This window comes from Leopardus geoffroyi, chromosome C3 (assembly GCF_018350155.1).
Source record: "Leopardus geoffroyi isolate Oge1 chromosome C3, O.geoffroyi_Oge1_pat1.0, whole genome shotgun sequence".
In the NCBI taxonomy this organism is placed as follows: Eukaryota; Metazoa; Chordata; class Mammalia; order Carnivora; family Felidae; genus Leopardus; species Leopardus geoffroyi.
This window is the reverse complement of record NC_059338.1, coordinates 48,344,207-48,362,155: the sequence shown is the minus strand read 5'-3', so window position 1 is coordinate 48,362,155 and position 17,949 is coordinate 48,344,207. Positions and strand designations below refer to the sequence as shown.

The window sequence follows — 17,949 nt, the reverse complement described above, 5'->3', positions numbered from 1 at the left end:
CTCTCTCTCTCTCTCTCTCGCCTCTTTCTCTTTAAATCTACTCTCATGTTGCTAGAGTGATTGTTTTAAAATTAAAACATATCAGCCAATTTATCAATACCTCATTGCCTTCAGGATAAAATTGTTTCCCTGAAAAGCCACTGGAGCCCTTCCTCTATGATTGTGCTCCTGTCCATCTACCCCTAAATTTCTGTCCTACTGAACTACTTTGTCCTCAAGAGCCAATCGTGCCCATGCAGCATCCTCTGCCTAGAATACCCCATGCTAGCTATCTTTTTCCCTTATTCATCCTTCCAGAAGAAACTCAGACATTACGTCCTCCAGGAAACCTTCCTGACCAACCCTCTCACCCCTATCCACTACCAGATCTGGATTAGGTGTTCCTACCATGTGACTATATGTATCCATAGCATTTTCTTGTCCACTAAATTGTAAGCTTCTTAAGGACAGAGGCCATTCTTATTCACTTTTTTGTCCTTATGCCCAGCACAGTATCCAGTTGGAAGATTAGTACGCATTAAATACTTTTGAATGAATAATTGGTATATACTACTCAATTATTAATATACACTAAGCTATAATTATACTATTGTTTTATCTCACAGGATTTTGTAAAAGAATTAATTGAGCCTGAAACAGACAGGCTTTTTAGAGAAGATGAAGGAGAAAGTATGGAGGATAAGAAACTTGAGAAGGAAAAGGAAGAAGAGAAAGAAGAGGTAAGATGTTTAGTATTATCTTTTCTTTCCCTTTGTGTTTTTAAAGAATATGTTTAGAGGTACTAGTGAAAATAGAAATAGATCATCTGGCATAAATCAAGTTGCGTCCTTTCTTCTTGTAGATTTAGCCATACCCACAGACACCCTTAGCTCTTTGTTTTCCACGGAAGGAACGTCCTTTTCCTTTTCAAAATCTACCTGCTTCCCATCAGCCTCATTCACACCTGTCCTCCTATTTCCTACACTATCTGCCTTTCACTCTGATGCTGTTTCTTTATCCTTTCATTGCCAGATTTTTCAAACAGTAATGTAAACTCTATGTGTCCACTTCTTCAGCTCCTGTTCTGGGCTGCCTTTCCCCTCCTCCCAGGCCCACACCTTCCTTCTCCTTACCCTGTCCCCACCCCTGCTGAGGCATTAGTAGTAATAACAACCCTTCCTGGGGCACTTATAATAATGATGAAAATGCAACGATAACCACCACTAATTGAGTGCCTACTGTGAGCTACATGTTCTGTACATGTTACCTCTTATCTACACAGTACAACTTCAAGGTAAAAATTATTGTCCCGTTTTACAGATAAGAAAATTGAACTCAGGTTGACTGACTACCCTAACTCAGATAGCTGTAAGTGGCAGAACCAGCATTCAAACCCAGATTAGTCTGGCAAGAGCCCTTTGCTGATTCCTGGATTGACTATTGTCTTTGGCTCTTAGAACTCATGATCACCTAACATTCTCTGTACTGTCTTAACTTACTTCCCTGATGTTTCTTCTCTGTGAATAGTTTAAATGTTGGTATGACTCCAGGCTGTGACCTAGGTCCTCTGCTCACTGTATATGCCGGACAGCACTACAAAAATATGATAACAACACCCAAGCTTCTTTGGACCAGCATTTTCTGTTTTATTTCTGCTACAGTCCTTGGCATATGGAAGACACAAAATAAATGGAAAACAGTGTTATGTGGCCACTAAATAATGTCATACCTTTTAACTGTATAATGCATTCCCTCCTCTCCACCTCTGAGGCCTTAGTCCTGGCTCTTTCCTCTCTACGGTACAAACTCTTGTTCAACCTTCAGGTATCACTTTCTTTCTCAAAACTTACCTGAGTATCTAGGCAGAATTCAGGGCTCTTTTCTGGATGCACACAGCTTTTGGAACCCACCTCTTTGCTAACAGTAATCTGGCATACCATAATTATTTTCTGGGCCATCTCTCCCACTGTGCTATGAATTCTTGGGGTCTGGAAGAAATCCTCTTTGTTTTTCTCACATTTTCTCCCCTGGTCTCCGCTTCCCCGTCCCCACTAATTTCTCACACAGCGTTTGCTCTAAAGTCTTCAAAATGCTCGTTGAGTGACTAGAGCAAATGGAAAATTAAAGCTTCAGACATTCCTCCAGGCAACTTGCCCTGTCACTGTGTCCCATACCAGCTCACTAAAGGTACCTTCGTGTTTCTGTGCCCTAGAAGCCTTCAACATCCAGAGAAGAGGAAAGACTCATTCGAATAATTGAAAAAGATGAAAACGTTCATACCAAACCTCTATTTGAAACCGATGTATTCTCTTCCTGGGTATGTATTTGAAACCCAAATCGGAGATTCAAAACTAGAGAAAAAAGCCAGGAAATTTAACGGTATGTAAAAATGATATGGATCTGATATAACTTTTAGCTCCAAGAGGACCAGGAGCTCCTACATAATATATTTTTCAGGGTTTTTTTTTTTTTCTCCCAGCATCATCCCTGGAAAACTCTTGTTTTTCACCTTAACTTTATAAAAACTTCTCATTCTCTTCTTTAAACCTCAGTTTAAAGATTTTTTTTTTTTTTAAGATTTATCTATTTTTGAGAGATAGAGCACAAGCGAGGAAGGGGAAGAGAGAGGGGGACAGAAGATCTGAAGCGGGTTCTGTGCTGACAGCAGTGGTGAGATTGATGTGGGGCTTGAACCCATGAGTGGTAACATCATGACCTGAGCCGAAGTAGGACGTTCAACCGACTGAGCCACCCAGGTGCCCCTAAGCTTCATTTTAAAATGAGCATTTCGGGGCGCCTGGGTGGCACAGTCGGTTAAGCGTCCGACTTCAGCCAGGTCACGATCTCGCGGTCTGTGAGTTCGAGCCCCGCATCGGGCTCTGGGCTGATGGCTCAGAGCCTGGAGCCTGTTTCCGATTCTGTGTCTCCCTCTCTCTCTCTGCCCCTCCCCCGTTCATGCTCTGTCTCTCTCTGTCCCAAAAATAAATAAACGTTGGAAAAAAAAAAAATTAAAAAAAAAATTAAAAATAAAATAAAATAAAATGAGCATTTCATTGACTTTCTTAATTTCACAATATCTTGGTCAAAACTTGACCTATTTTTTTTTTTTTTTAGAATATTCATTCAGATTCTATTGAGAACTGTGATCACCATATACTTCCAACCACAAGAATTAATGGGAAACTGGAAATTTTTAGAAACTCAGCAGGAAAATAGATTAAAAAAATTTTTTGTTAATGTTTATTCATTTTTGAGAGAGAGAGAGAGAGAGAGAGAGAGAGCGCGCGAAAGAGCATGAGCAGGGGAGGGGCAGAGAGAGAGGGAGGCAGAGAATCCGAAGCAAGCTCCAGGCTCTGAGCTGTCAGCACAGAGCCCAACGTGGGCCTCCCACTCACAAACCATGAGATCATGACCTGAGCCAAAGTCAGATGCTTAGTCAACTGAGCCACCCAGGCGCCCCAGGAAAATAGATTTAAGATTCCTCCACAGAAAGTTCTAGGACCGTGGTAGACATAAGTCAGTTCTAGATTGGCATGTCTCTGTGTACAGGATGTCATGCCTTCATCCCATTAATCCCCCAAAATGGTATGTAGCATTTTGTGTGTATGTTTATACTGTGCATTTTCCTGGCGGGGGGTGGTGGTGCCAGAAATCCATATATCGAATCCAGTTTCACCCCCACAGTAATGAACCATTTCACTGTCAGAGGTTTGGTCCATCTGAGCAGGTGGGTGCAGTGGGGCTGTGGTGAGGGCCAGGCTGGGCAGCAGCTGGATGACTAAGGCAGAGGTATGGCCGATTGCAGGGGTATATGTCCAGGGAGGTTGTGGGAAGTAGGCTCCAAATCTTATAGGAAGAACTGGGGGAAATCACGTGGAGAGTCAGTCAGGAGTCATGTGCCATGAGACACATACGGAAAGGGCACCACCGTTTGATCTCCTAACCCCACCAATCCCACCCAAGGCCTTCCTGCCTCAGATTGTCTCCCCTGCTGTGCTGTCTAGGCTAGGAGTCAGCGTCAAGTCTCCCAGATACCCAAACCAGGCAGGAAAACAGCCTATAGCCTGGGGCAAAATTGAGGGGTACAGAGCTTGTCTTTGGTGGTGGTGGTGGTGGCGGGAGGGCGGGGAGGGGGGGACTGCTCCAGGATACCACCTTTCCATCTGACACGGTGCAGTGCCATGTGACTAGCTCATCTGGGACGATGTGGCCCAGAAAGTCTGTCTCCAGGCTCTGGAAGGTTGCTAATGCTGCTACTATAGATCACTGAAGATTGAACCATTTATGTGCTCGTTGACTATAAGGTCTGGGGAATGGAGCAAAATGCCAGCCGGGTATATAATTATTTGCAAGTTCCTGGAGGTAAAGAAGAATCACATTCATCCTATGTGGTGGTGGCTGGAACACTCGCAGGCGGAAAGGGATCACCAGGTGCTCCAACAGAAGAGACCTCATTGTGCTTGGCCAGCAGAGACAAGGTTGATATTTGGGGCTGTGGGTTCCCAGAGAATGAAGGTTCCTTCAACTGGCTTGTGAGGTCAGAGATTTGGGGCAGGAGGTGGAGCTGGGGGAGGCGCCATCTTGGACTGTGCTGCAGGCCAGGTGGAACAGGTGGGGCCTGGGCTCCGTGTACCTGTCACTTACAAAAGTACTAGGGCTCCCTGAGGGTGCTGTAAGGTTTCAAATCTTCTATTGTAAGTTTTTCTTTTGCTTTTGTTTCCTTGTTTGTTTCCTTTATTTATTATTATTAGTATTATTTTTTGACAGTCTCTGGTCCTAAGAACATAAATAACCATTTTGTAGGGATACAGGTTCAAGGCACCAGACCTAACAGGCAGCTGCACTCTTTTGCTGGTCTAAAAACACAACTCCCAGGAGGCAGTACATTTGATTAACCCTGGGGAAGGCAAGAAAAAAGGAAGGGATCGGGAAGCAGAAAGCCTGTGGTGTGTATGTCCACATATAACTTGTCATGTCCCTGGGAGTTGAGTTGTAAAACTGGAGAGCTCCAAGAGATCGAGGCGCCCCAGGTTTCTAGTGAGAAATAGTGCCAGACCCTTGGGAAGCTAGTGACCTAAGCATGGAGAATTCCAGTTACTCTTAGTATCCCCTCCTGCAGATGACACCAGTGCGGATTTTTCTGAGGGTTGAAATATGAGTGATATCTCAACAGGGGTGGTGATAAGTCACCACCAGCTGGGGGAGGCTGATAGCTTGACCTGGTAAACCGGGGCCTCATTCATACCGGTACCCAATGCCCTAGTGTCTACCACAATGGGGCTGGACCGTCCACTATTCAAACACTCCTCAATTAGCCAGGAGTTAGGGCTTTGTGGAAATTCGTGAGGACTGTACTCAAAGCAGGCCCTGTGTGCATAACGTGGCCAGCTCCATCTGAAACAGGCACATCTAATTTGTCACTGTGCCTGATGGACTCGTGAACGAAGCGATCCCTGTAGGCGGTCTGGCTTTGCTGCCGTCCTTCCTGGGAGAAGGCTCCTCTGCTTTCGGAGGCAGCCCCGTTCAGTCAGTTCTGGTTACTTGCTGCAACGCACCCCTTGTGGCCCTTTCTGAATCAGAATCATTCCAACATTGTTCCTGTAGGACAGGCAGCCGGAATTCTGTAACATCTCAGCTGGCTGGTGGAGACGTGGGATGACTAAATCCGGCAAGCTCCCGCCGAGGCTACCAAAAGTGCTCGGAGCTACCCTGGCCCCCCAGTGCTTCCTCTTGACCGCATGAGTAGGGTTGGCCACAGCTCAGCTACCCCAACAAACAAGATATTGGAAACGATCTCTTTCAGACTCATCTTCACACCATAGGTTCTGAGTGTCCATAAAGACTTATAAGTGTATGAAGATGATAGGAGATTTTGCTGAATCACCTGTGAACTCCTGCAGAAAGATGAGCAGGCACCAGATTTGGGGGGATCAGCAGTATTTTTAACATAAGATTAGACATTCTCCCCTTCTGTCATTGGCCTGAAGGTGGCCCTTAGAAGTCTGTTTCCCGGGGCGCCTGGGTGGCGCAGTCGGTTAAGCATCTGACTTCAGCCAGGTCACGATCTCACGGTCCGTGAGTTCGAGCCCCGCGTCAGGCTCTGGGCTGACGGCTCAGAGCCTGGAGCCTGTTTCCGATTCTGTGTCTCCCTCTCTCTCTGCCCCTCCCCTGTTCATGCTCTGTCTCTCTCTGTCCCAAAAATAAATAAAAAACGTTGGAAAAAAAAAAAAATTAAAAAAAAAAAAAAGAAGTCTGTTTCCCTCTCACAATACCACGTACTCCAGAGCAGTGACTAATTTACGTATTTTATAACCGCAACAGGGAAGAGCCCTTGGATTGGTGGTTCTAGAAAATATGCCCAAAGCTGCTGCGGCACTATGTCAGTGCTGGGAGTTGGACCCAAAGAAGTAGGCCTGGATCCTCCCTGATCCAGGCCTGAGATAGTGTCAGGCTAGATCCTCCCTGAGATAGTGTCAGGCTAGAGCTATTGTCCAATTCAGAGCCCATTAGTGGAGTCAAACCTGAGGAAGACCAAGTCAAAAAGGCCAGAGACAGAATTGGAGTCAGAGACTAAGTGCAAAGCTACAGCAGATCGGCACAAATAAGGAAAGTCCAATGCAATTACTTCCAAGAGCCACGAGGCCCGTGTTTGTCTCTCTTAAACAGGGTGACAGACCACAGAAGCCAGAGGAAGGCTAGGCATAGGAGAATAGGGTCTAAAGCCATGTCTGTGATTAGCCTTGAGGTGTCAGTATCATTATATGGGTGATGCGGGGGAGGCTGCCACCAGCCATACATAGAGGATGCCACAGGAATTTCCTCTGGAAGGATTTGAAATGGACCACAAAACGTTAATCTGTACTTGCCAGTGTCAAAACAGGGACATTTTCCTCGCACACTGTAACTAAATATACGGTGGACTCTTGAACAGCTCAGGGGTTAGGGACACTGACTCCCTGCACAGTCAAAAATTCGTATGTAACTTTTGACTCTCCAGAAACTTAACTAGTAATAGCCTACTGTTGACTGGAAGTCTCACAGATAACACGGACAGTCAACACATATTTTGTATGTCACACGAATTACGTACTGTATTCTTACAATGAAGTAAGCTAGAGGAAAGCAAATGTTATTAAGAAAATGATAAGGAAGAGGAAAGATGTTTACAGTACTGGACTGTGAAAAAAATCCATGTAAAAGTGGGCATGCACTGTTCAAGCCTATGCAGTTCAAGGCTCCACTGTGTATCTGTTGAATGAATGCGCGTCTGAAGGCTCCGGTGTGTGCAGAGCACAGTACTGGTTTACTTTGGTTTCTACCTACAAAGTTGTTCCGTAGAGCTGTAAACCATGTGAGGAATTCCAGTTCTAGAAGTCTCCGCCCTGAACACCTTTCTTTTGGCCTCACAGAACAAATAAGTTAGTGGCACGTGCTGTGTGGCCACAACTAAGTCACATGCTTCTGGTCCAGGCTGGACAATGATAGCATTTACTTTCCAAACAAACTACCCAAGAAAGGGGAGCAAAGCAGAAAGACAAGAGTAGGTGACTGGGACAATAAGAGAGTAAAAGAGCTAGGGTAACAGTGAAAATGTTTCACGTGGTTTTTCTCTGGTTTTCCTTTAGAAAAAACTAGCATAGTGCCATGGGCCGTGTGGGTGAGAATGAAGAGGCCCAGATGAGGGTTTTGCTTTAACCCACTAGATCCTTCTGTGTGGATGGAAGGCTGCCTACCCTCTCAGAGCTCCTTTTCCATCTATAATGTGGGGCTTACCTTTTACGCACCTCAGGTTCGGAAACATGGATAAATGAGACTTTTAACACAGTTGTGGGCAAAAAGGGGCGAAGGGGAGTGGGAGGTACAGGCTTCCAGTTATGGAATGAATAAGTCACGGGGATGAGAGGTACAGCACAGGGAATATAGCCAGTGACATAGTAATAGCGTCGTATGGTGACAGATGGAAGCTGCACTTGCGGTGAGCACAGCATAAGGTATAGATGTGTCCAACCAGCATGCGGTACACCTGGAGGTAATGTAACATCGTGTGTCAACTATCCTTCAATTTTTAAAATGTACGGTTCTGGGAAAATGTCATATTTATTTTAAAATATGCTTACAATTTTTGTTTTCTAAATACCTTCTTTTACCTTTCTCTTGTTTCCTAGAATGTATGTAGAGTCAAGATAAATGAAAGAGGCGGGGTTTTTTTTTCATACTTTCACTGCCTTGATATTTATTGAGTTCCCTAAGGCCCTGAGAGATCTGATTGGATGTTACAATGTTATGTGCTTGGTGAAGTAAATTCTTAAGAAAAATAGTTAATTTCCTTGATCATCAACTTGATTGATTACAGAAACACATTTAGCCTTCTCTTTATTTTTAAACCTTTTCTTCTTCCCTTGTTTCTTTTTGTTGATATTATTTTCCCTGCTTCTTCACAGTTCTAATCAAATTTATATCCACCTATAGCATGAATAATTTGGAAGCTGGTATGCTGTGTGGCCATAGGTAGTCCCTGTTCTTTTTTGGTGTTAAGACTGCTTGATCATTTACTATATAAATATGGATAGTAGAAAAAAATATTCTGGAAGGCTTAGTCCAAAACATTCTGAAGAAGTAGAGTATTAACTGTTGGGATTCTCAGTTCACTCATACTGCTAATTTCCTTTGTCAGAGAGAATCAGCTAGTCAAGGTACACTGGCCCCAAAGTATCTTGAAGCAATGGCTATAATTGAACGCACACAGGAGAAGCTGATGTAAGTATGAGGCTCCACAATGGTAACAACAAAGATTGCCGGCCAGGAGGTTTAGCTGAGAAATCCACACTTCGTGGCTTACCTGTGTTTCTTCTGCTTCCTTTATCCTCACTAGTTGGTTGGGTATCTCCAAGTCTTCTGCTAATGGCAATGAAGTACACTGCTTCCACATGAACATCCGTCCTCGCCCACAGTGGAGATGGAGGGAGGGAATGTGTGTGTATGTGGGGAATAGGGTGTTAGGAGGGTCTATTCAGTGTGTTTCTAAGAGATGAGCTAGAGACGGAGCTGGGAGAAATACTCTGCAAGAAAGAATGCTACATAACCCCAAGAGTAGGAAGGGCGATATAGTCAAGATGGTTGTGAGTGCCAAGAGAAGAGCACAGCCATGTAGACATATAACACGCACTCTAGGAATTAAGAAGCACGTTTCAAATTGGTTTTATTTTTTGTCAGATCTGGTTTTAGAGGTACTGGAAAAGAAAGGACACTATTGATTTAGTATGGTGGATCATATCAATGAAGAGGAGCCAAAATTAGCTACTGAAAAAGGGGTTCCTTGGCTATTGACGAGAAATCCAAATACCCAAAGTCAGATTTCACTAAGAAATTATAAGTATGTTGCATCCTTTTTTTTTAAGTTTTATTTTTTTGAGAGACAGAGAGAGACAGAGCATGAGCAGGGGAGGGGCAGAGAGAGAGGGAGACACAGAATCCAAAGCAGGCTCCAGGCTCTGAGCTGTCGGCACAAAACCTGACGCAGGGCTCGACCTCACAGACCACGAGATCATGACCTGAGCTGAAGTTGGACGCTTAACCAACTGAGCCACCCAGGGGCCCCATAAATATGTTGCATTCTTAAATCACAGCATGACTGCCACTCTGATATCGCCATCCAAGTAGCTTCCAGGACCCCAGTTCTGGGTTAATGATTGATGCTGCTGCCTCCCTTCTTTGTACGTTTTGGATGGACATATCTAATTCTACTGCCTCTTCTAGATTATGTGTTCCTATTCATGAAAGATACTTTTTCAAACCTTTCCATTTTGTTGTGTTTTCTCTGGTCTTTGTCCACATCAGAGAATTTGAAAGCAGAGCCAGACAAGCAGAGGAGAAGTTTGAGGAGGTAAATGAGAAACTTCATCATACCCTCATAAGAAATAAAGAACTAGAGAGGGAAGTAGAGGATATTTTGATAAAGTCTCAAGAGAGGGAGGCTGAAAGACGAAGAGAAGAAGAAAATGAAAGGGGAAGAGAAGAAGAAGAAAAAGAAGAAGAGGAAGAAGAAGAAGGAAACAAGGCAGTAGAATGTTCCTCAAAGTCTCTAAAGAAAGGTGAGGCTTGCTTTCTCATTTTGCTTTATTAAGGTTTTACTAATGAAATGAAACTTGTTTGGGTCACAAATATCTTAGAAGAATATTATTTACTGGTTCATACTTTTCACAGGAATGCACATACATTTAACCATGTTACTGTCTTATTTGGACAACTCACAAAAAAGAAACCCAAACGACTAACAATTGTCGACAATAAACTAACATGAGATACAATTTTTACTTCTAAAACTGGCAAAGAGTTTTAAAAACAAAAGAACATAATGCTGATCAGAAGGGGCAAAGTAGTTCGTTTTACAGATGATACTCGTGGGTGGATAGACATATAGCTCTTTGAGAAAATAATTTGAAGGTATGTATGGATATGCCTTTAAAACATGCATATACTTTGACCTCTGACTGAGTAATTTTACCCTTGAGAATCTAGTCCAAGGAAATAATCCTAAATATAGAAAAAAAGATTAATCCACAAAGATGTTCAATGTATCATTGTATATAATAGAAACAACTTACCTCCAATCATGGAAGAAGGGTTAATTAATAATGCTATACTAATATACTTGAATATTATACCACTATTAAAATGGTTTATAATGACATGGGAAGTTCTTATATTTAAATATCAAATGTAAGGAAACAGGATATGACACACTTTTTTACAGCATTATTTAACTCTTATTTAAAGCGTTTTTAAACTCTTTTTTAAAAAAGACCAGAAGGAAATTGTGTCCAAATATTGACAGACATTGTCTCTGGTTGATGGAGGTTTATGGGGAATTTTGAGTTTAGTTTTTGATACTTGTTGGATTTCCTATGATGAAAATTGTTCTTCTACAGGAATTATTATTATTCTACAGGAAAAGATTTAACTCTTTATTTTCTTATCTCTGATTAATGCTATTTAAGCAGTTCTTTGTATCCCCAGTTTTGGAGGCTATTTTTTGATTTTTGTCTTCATCTTCCACCTGTGGTCTCATCCCAGGACAGCTGCTAGTACAAGGGATAGCACCGGGAACATAGCTACTTTCTGTTTTCTTTGGTCACTCCTGTCTTCACCTACACCCCCAGCAAAAGCAGTAGGTTAGCCGGTGCCCCACAGCCTCCCGCTCACGTGTGCTGTATCCGTACTGTCACCAGACTGAGCTCAGTTTCTCTCTTTCTGTTAACTGTCCACTAGTAACATGCTGATTATTCCAAGTGTGACAATCCTTTAGCTTTACGTTTGACTATATGTGAGATAGTATTCACAGATTGAAAAATTTTCATCTTCCACTGTGTAATTTTATCCTGACGGCTTGCAAACTAGGCTTTTTCCAGATTACGGAAAAATAAATATGCAAACCATGCCAAAGGCTTTCGCGTTAACCTGGAGAGGTTACCTCAGTATGGAATGAGTGACTTCGTTTCTCTCGATTTCCATAAAGATCGTGGGGATGAGGTTAAATCCAGAATAGAAAAAGTATTAATAGTTTTAAGTAGAGGATGACTGTATACAGTGTATCCCCCAACCTATAAACAATTACCTACACAAACATAGCCACCCTGCCCCTTCCTTCCAAATACCCCTTCAGAGTCATTGTCAGGGGGGCTCAAAAGTGGAGGATGAGAAGCTTTGCAAGGCTTAGGAGAGTTGGCTCCTAAGCCTGGCAGTGCGCACGCCATGCGGGAGACCTGACCACTTTCCCCGGAAAATCCAGAAATTGGACATTCCTTAGGGTGAGCAGACAGCTCCTTTGAAAAATGCAATGAGACCAATGTGGGACTTGTATGGCACATGCAGTGTCATATTTGTGTTAGAGCATGAGATCACCTTCCCCCAAGAGATGGGCTGCGAAGGGACGCTTACATACGGCAAAGGGACGAGGCTTGTGCACGCTGGGTATGGGGAAGATCTGGACGGAGTAGGAGACACATTTGTTTTTGTTTTATGTCAGTATTTTTCATATTTGGCACATCATTGTGCTCTGAGCTATAAATGAAGACAGGAATCGAGAGGGAAGTTGACAAAGATGAATGGTGGCTTAGTCTCTGATCTCAGCGAGGCCTGCCTCGGTTAGGAGCTGGGAGCCGGGAGATACACTAGGAGCAAGACGAGGGCGTGAACAAGAGGACCGAATGCAGGATGAGGTGGCAGCAGCCAGTCGGAAGGATTCGAAGTGAGAAGCCTGGTGTCATGGAGCAGCCAGGGAGAGCCGGCTTGATGGCAGGAGGCCCCCTGCACCCGTCCCGAGGGCGGGGCTGGAGTAGGGTCTGTGTGCAGGAGGCGGGGAGACAGCAGTGCAGCAATGGATGGGGATTCTGGATCCTGGCTCTATTTGAATTTTTTTTTTTTTTCCCGCCAGTCTCGGGATATGTATAGAAAGGAAGAGGAAATCCCTCTCCTTGACAACATAGTCCTCTTTTCCGGGACCCAGAACTCAGGTGACTAGCTGACTGCACTTTAACTTTGGGAAAATGTGCTCTGAATCCCAGTAACCAACTTAGAGGCAAATTTGGGGTAGGTACATTGCCTGTTTGTAGCTTGGGAGGTACTCAGACAGACTGGAATTTTTTAAACACTGTGTGAAGTTAAAAGTCCTCCGTAAATATTAGATGTCGTTACTACAGTATTCTAATTGTTTTTGTCTTTTCAGAAGCGCAGCGCAAGGAGGGTCTTCTCAACCCTAAGTCCAGGACCCGGACTAAACCCAACCATAAGACCAAACCCAAGTAACACCCTCAGGGTGCTGGGCTTCAGCATGACTGCCCTCACCGATACCCGTGTGCTACCGAGCTGACAGCGTGGCTCGATCCGAGGGACTTCCTGCGTGACAGCTACTGCAAAGGCCGCGAATATTTTGTTTTTACAAGTCGCAGCAGTGGCTGGAGGGAATAAGTGCATTAGCTTATTTCCCAGATTAAAAATAGCTTGTGCAAAAGTTTGCTAGCCTCTTCAGCTGAGTTCCTAACAGAGGTCCGTGAAAAGTATCAGTTACTGTCAAGAAAATAATGCTTTTTGAAGACTCTGAACTCTGCAAAGAAGAGTGGCAAATAAAAAGCATTATTTTTTCGATTTAAAAGAGAGGAGCCTGATAAGGCTCTCAGGTTTCTGCAGCATTTTCAGATTTCCTATGATTTCAGGCATCCTTATGATTTATTTGATTTTCACAATACCACTGCAAAGTAGGTCGGGGAGATACTGTTATCCCCATTCCTCAGAAGATGAAACTGAGGCCCCAAAGGGTTATACGACTCCCCACGGTCACAGAACTGGTCGATGTCAGGGCCCCCAGCTTACTGGACCTGTGTCCAGATGTTTGGCAATGGTGATGGAACACCAGGCCATTGTTCAGGTGGTTTCCTTCACAGGGAAAGGGCGGAAGGTCGTTACTGAAATTTAAGAGTATTGCTAAAGATTCACCCAGAATCTCCATTTTTTGGTTCAGTCGCCTCACATACCTGCTCTGTTCATGACCCTGGATCCACGTAGGCACTAGAGATGGACTAACTTGCAAAAATAAGTTGCAAGTGACAAATGGACGTTCTGGGCGGTCACTGTGCAAGGACTCCCTCCTGCCTCACTGCTCCTGGTACGCTTGCACTTGCTCTGATCTCGGGCGCCAAACACCTGTGCTGAGATTTCTGTACCTGCTTTGGCTGCACGTATTTGGTGTTCCTTTGGACTCATCTCCTGGAATTTTGGACCTTTGCCTGTTCCTTACACCTCAGAAACCCCGTGACCCAGAGTCCCCAGCCTTTGTCAGCCCAGTCGCCGGCCAGGCCTACGTCTGGCCACCATCAAAGTGTGGGTAGGATGAGTTTCAAGAATGCGTGGGGTCTACCGAAGCCTGCGGGATGGCTCTAAGTCTGAGGGAAGAAAACGGGACTTCAGACAGTTGGCTGTGTTTGTGGCTCAGCCGAAAGCCAAAGCTGATGTTCCCACTTACAGTTCATTTGCTGGGGCAGAGCCAGCCCTACCCTTTTGCTTTCCCAGGGATTCTAGATGATTCTAGCAAATTTGGAGGCTCTTGGTGGGATCTCAGAATACTTTTTAATTAATTTCCCACTTTGCAGCAATGAGTGGTCGTTTCCGTACAAATCAGCAGCCCCCATCCCATACCTGAACACGAGAGCCTCGCCCCTCAGAACACGGCAGCTCTATCAGGTACAAGGCTCCATCTCTAAAGGCCAGAGTTACGGCTGCTGCCACGATTAGAACGAGACGTTTGGCACCATGAACCTAGCTGGGTGGTTTGCTTGCGAGCCACAGAAACCCACTCTTGCAAACACACGAAAGTGTGTTGGGGAGCCCAGGGGGTAGAGGGAAGTCTTAAAGAGCCAGGCCAGGAACAGATGGGACCAGACAGTTTTAGATTTCAGGAGCAAGAACTGCTTCACCATGTGCCCCAGTTGCTATCACCAAACAAACTCCAGTCGTTTCTTCCGTCCTTAAATGATTGTGCTAAAGTCTGAGTGAGAGAAAGGCTACCCTGTGGTCACAAACCACCCTGTGGATGTACCAGTGGTGGCAAGAGGATGTCTGGGATCTCTAGCTGCCTTGAAGGGAAGGGAGGACACCTTGCTCTACTATTCCACCAAAACAGATCACAGTATGGGGAAAGGAAATGCCCAGAAGACGATGAGGTTGGTGGCAGGAGGGCATAAGGGATGTGAAGTGGGTTAAAGAACAAAATGTGTGCTACAGGAAAGCGTCTGCACCGGTGCTCCCTAACAGCCTGGGCAGCTCCGTTTTCCCAAAGAGCTGACTTGTGGGCAGTTTGAGATAGTCCTTGAGACCTTGCCACACCTTCTCAGAGTGACCCTGAGCTGGGCTCCCGAGAGGCCAGCCGCTCTGCTCGGATGTCCAGACAAAGGCGTGCTGACCTCAGCTCCAGAGAGCTGGCCTGATCCTCCCGGAGAGGAAACTGGGTGGGCCTCCTCGTACTCCTCTGTGTTCCCCCTACCCCCCAATCTCAGTGCCTCTGTGCACCTTGACAACAAGTCCTTGAAATCTTGAGGTGGGATTCTAATACAAGAGACCCCATGCGTTAAGTTCTTAAACTGGTCCTGTCCAAGAACCACCACCCTGGGGGCGGGAGCTACTGGCCGTCAGGGCTACCTTTGAAGCATGGGGGCAGCCTGTGTAGGGGGCCAGTCTTCTGTTTGTGTACAGCTTGGTCACTGTCATTTAGAGCTGCTGGGGTAAAACCAGAAGACAGTAATAGCCGTGTGCTGAGGATTTACTTGGCGTCATCACTGGGCCAAGCACTTCGTATATTATCTCATTTAATCACAACAATTCTGTGATGTGGGTCATACTTTTATCCTCATTCCTGTCAGGACAAGTGGCGTGTTTAAAGCTAAACATCTAGTGAGTGACCAAATCTGGTACGCCTAGCAGCCGAGCACAGGCTCTCAGCGACAGTGCTATTACTGCCTCTCCACATCAGAAAAGGCTGCAAGTGCAGTTGATGGCCCCTCTTGTTAAAAAAAAAATTTAAAAAAATTTTTTTAACGTTTTATTTATTTTTGAGACAGGGAGAGACAGAGCATGAACAGGGGAGGGTCAGAGAGAGGGACACACAGAATCTGAAACAGGCTCCAGGCTCTGAGCTGTCAGCACAGAGCCCGATGCGGGGCTTGAACTCACGGACCGCGAGATCATGACCTGAGCTGAAGTCGGCCGCTTAACTGACTGAGCCACCCAGGCGCCCCCCGCCCAAAAAAATTTTTTTTATGTTCATTCTTGAGAGAGAGAGAGAAAGAGAGAAGGAGAGAGAGAGAGAGAGAGAGACAGAGTGCAAGTGTGTGTGTGGGGGGAGGGATAGAAAGAGAGGGAGACGCAGAATCTGAAGCGGGCTCCAGGCTCTGAGCTGTCAGCACAGAGCCTGATGCGGGGCTCAAACCCATGAACTGCAAGATCATGACCTGAGCCAAAGTCGGATGCTTAACCGACTGAGCCACCCGGGGCCCCGATGACCGCTCTTTTTAGAGGGTTTGATTTCCATACCCTCTACTTGTTGCTCAGCTCAACCGCAGAGCAAATGCACTGACACAAAATTCTAGAGGACATCAGAACCTTTGTAGACCCAGTAGACTCTGCCAGAGAACACGGTAGCCACCAGGAACAATGTGACAAGGGGAATTATACTTACTCAGCCATCCAGAAATGGCCCTCAAAGAAACAGGATGCAAGGCATAGGCAGAATGACCCGGCGGGCCTCCCAGATTTAGGGGAGTCCAAACTGCAGGCCTCCAGCACCTTCCTGCTACTACTGGTGAGCTAGGGTGGCCCTTGAAGTTTTTAAGGAGAGCCTGCAAAGCCTCCTTAAAGATGGCTTCTTTCTGGTGGAGTCCGACAACGTGTAGTACACCAGCCATTAAGTCACATGCCTGCACAATAAATTCAGGTCTAGACAGACTAAAGAGTCATTGCCAAGCACCAGAGGCCCTGGAATAGCACTGGCACAGAACTTGTCATGGACTTGTCCCACTCACAGCCATGTTGTATTGGTCACAGTGGACTCCAGCTCCAGACTGGAACATCTCCCCTTCTATCAGCTTGCTGCCTACAATGGACTCAATTCGTGTGTCGCCCCAGAATTCCTACGTTGAAATCCTAGCCTCTGATGCAATGGTGTTAGCAGGCGGGCCTGGCAGATGATTAGGTCATGGGGTGGACCCCTCACGAGTGGGACTCGCGCCCTTATAACAAAGACCCCAGAGAGCTCCCCTCTTATGCCATGAGAGGACACGGCGAGAAGACAGCTGTCTGTGAACCAAGAATTGGGCCCTCGCCGGGTCGACTGGCATCTTCATCTCGGACTCCCCAGCCTCAAATGAGAAATTTCTGTTGTTTGGAAGCCACCTTATGATATTGTGTTATAGAGCAGCCTGAACTAACTAAGGCACTGCTGCTCTGTTAATGTTAAATTTCTGGAGAAAAACTCTTCCCTAGCGCATATCTTGGTTTTGGATTGTACTGTCCAGCTTGTCCTCCAGCCATCACCTCAAGATCAGTAGTAACCAGCGGGAATGCAGCACCTGGGTGTCAAGAGAAGACTGCTGCTGGGACTCGCAGGCGCACTGAAGCCTCACCAGCCTCTGAAGAACTTCCCCTTGACCATCACTAGACCCTTTCCCGCAGGGCAGTTTCGTAGCAACTTAACCTTGGCATTTCCCACCCGTCAAGCACTCCCATCCCATCCCAACAGCCAATGAATAGTGGAAGATAAGTCACAGGCTGCTCGAACAGACCCGGAAGGTGCCCTCTGGCGAGCTAATGAGAAATTTAAATGTTGACTAGAGCCAGACAGCAGAAGCGACCAACCGGGGCTGGTGGCACAGGCACTCCCCAGACATGTAGGTAAATCTGCCTTTGACAAGAGGAACCACACTGCAGGGAATTCTTACGGGTCATAAAAGCCATTATCGCATTATTACCCTGGAACTCCCTCCTCATTGTTCTGTTCCTGGCTCTGGTCATACCTGAATCAGCACGACCCTGCCTCATCCTTCGTTACTTATGCCAACATCTGCCAACCTGAGATCAGGAGCCATGTATATGTGGTGAAAAGTGACCAACTACCTTCTTTCCAAGAACCAGTAGTTGGGATGGATGTGGGCCAACACAACGGTAATGAGAAATATTTCCCACTTCAGGGGTGCTCTCATTGCCATTGGTCCTGTAAATGGGCTGGACCGTCAATGACCGCGCCATGGCTGGTCCACAAAAGCAAACTGCAAACCCTCAATGGTTAGGTACTCTAGGAAATCATGTAGAATGTCCCTCAACTCTCATCCTATCTATTGCCTCCTCAGTGCTTGCTTTCCTCTCTCTGGCACCATATGTTAGGCCCTGACATATTTCATGACCTGCTTTTGGCTTACTTGGATTTGA

The 17,949-nt window shown here is 45.5% G+C and overlaps 1 protein-coding gene across 3 annotated transcripts in view; it reads left to right on the top strand.

Moving 5' to 3' along the window:
* The window catches only part of AXDND1 (axonemal dynein light chain domain containing 1), an 88,083-nt gene extending 75,092 nt beyond the window's left edge, over window positions 1-12,991 (top strand). For 2 of the 3 annotated variants that reach the window (XM_045452731.1, XM_045452730.1), the window contains 5 exons: window positions 606-719; window positions 2,192-2,296; window positions 8,654-8,736; window positions 9,817-10,070; window positions 12,704-12,991. In XM_045452731.1, the coding sequence (XP_045308687.1) occupies window positions 606-719; window positions 2,192-2,296; window positions 8,654-8,736; window positions 9,817-10,070; window positions 12,704-12,783 (636 nt within the window). In that variant the 3' untranslated portion in view covers window positions 12,784-12,991. The remainder of the gene's footprint in view (window positions 1-605; window positions 720-2,191; window positions 2,297-8,653; window positions 8,737-9,816; window positions 10,071-12,703) is intronic. The other variant, XM_045452732.1, reaches the window with a different exon arrangement.
* The last annotated feature ends 4,958 nt before the right edge of the window (window positions 12,992-17,949 follow it).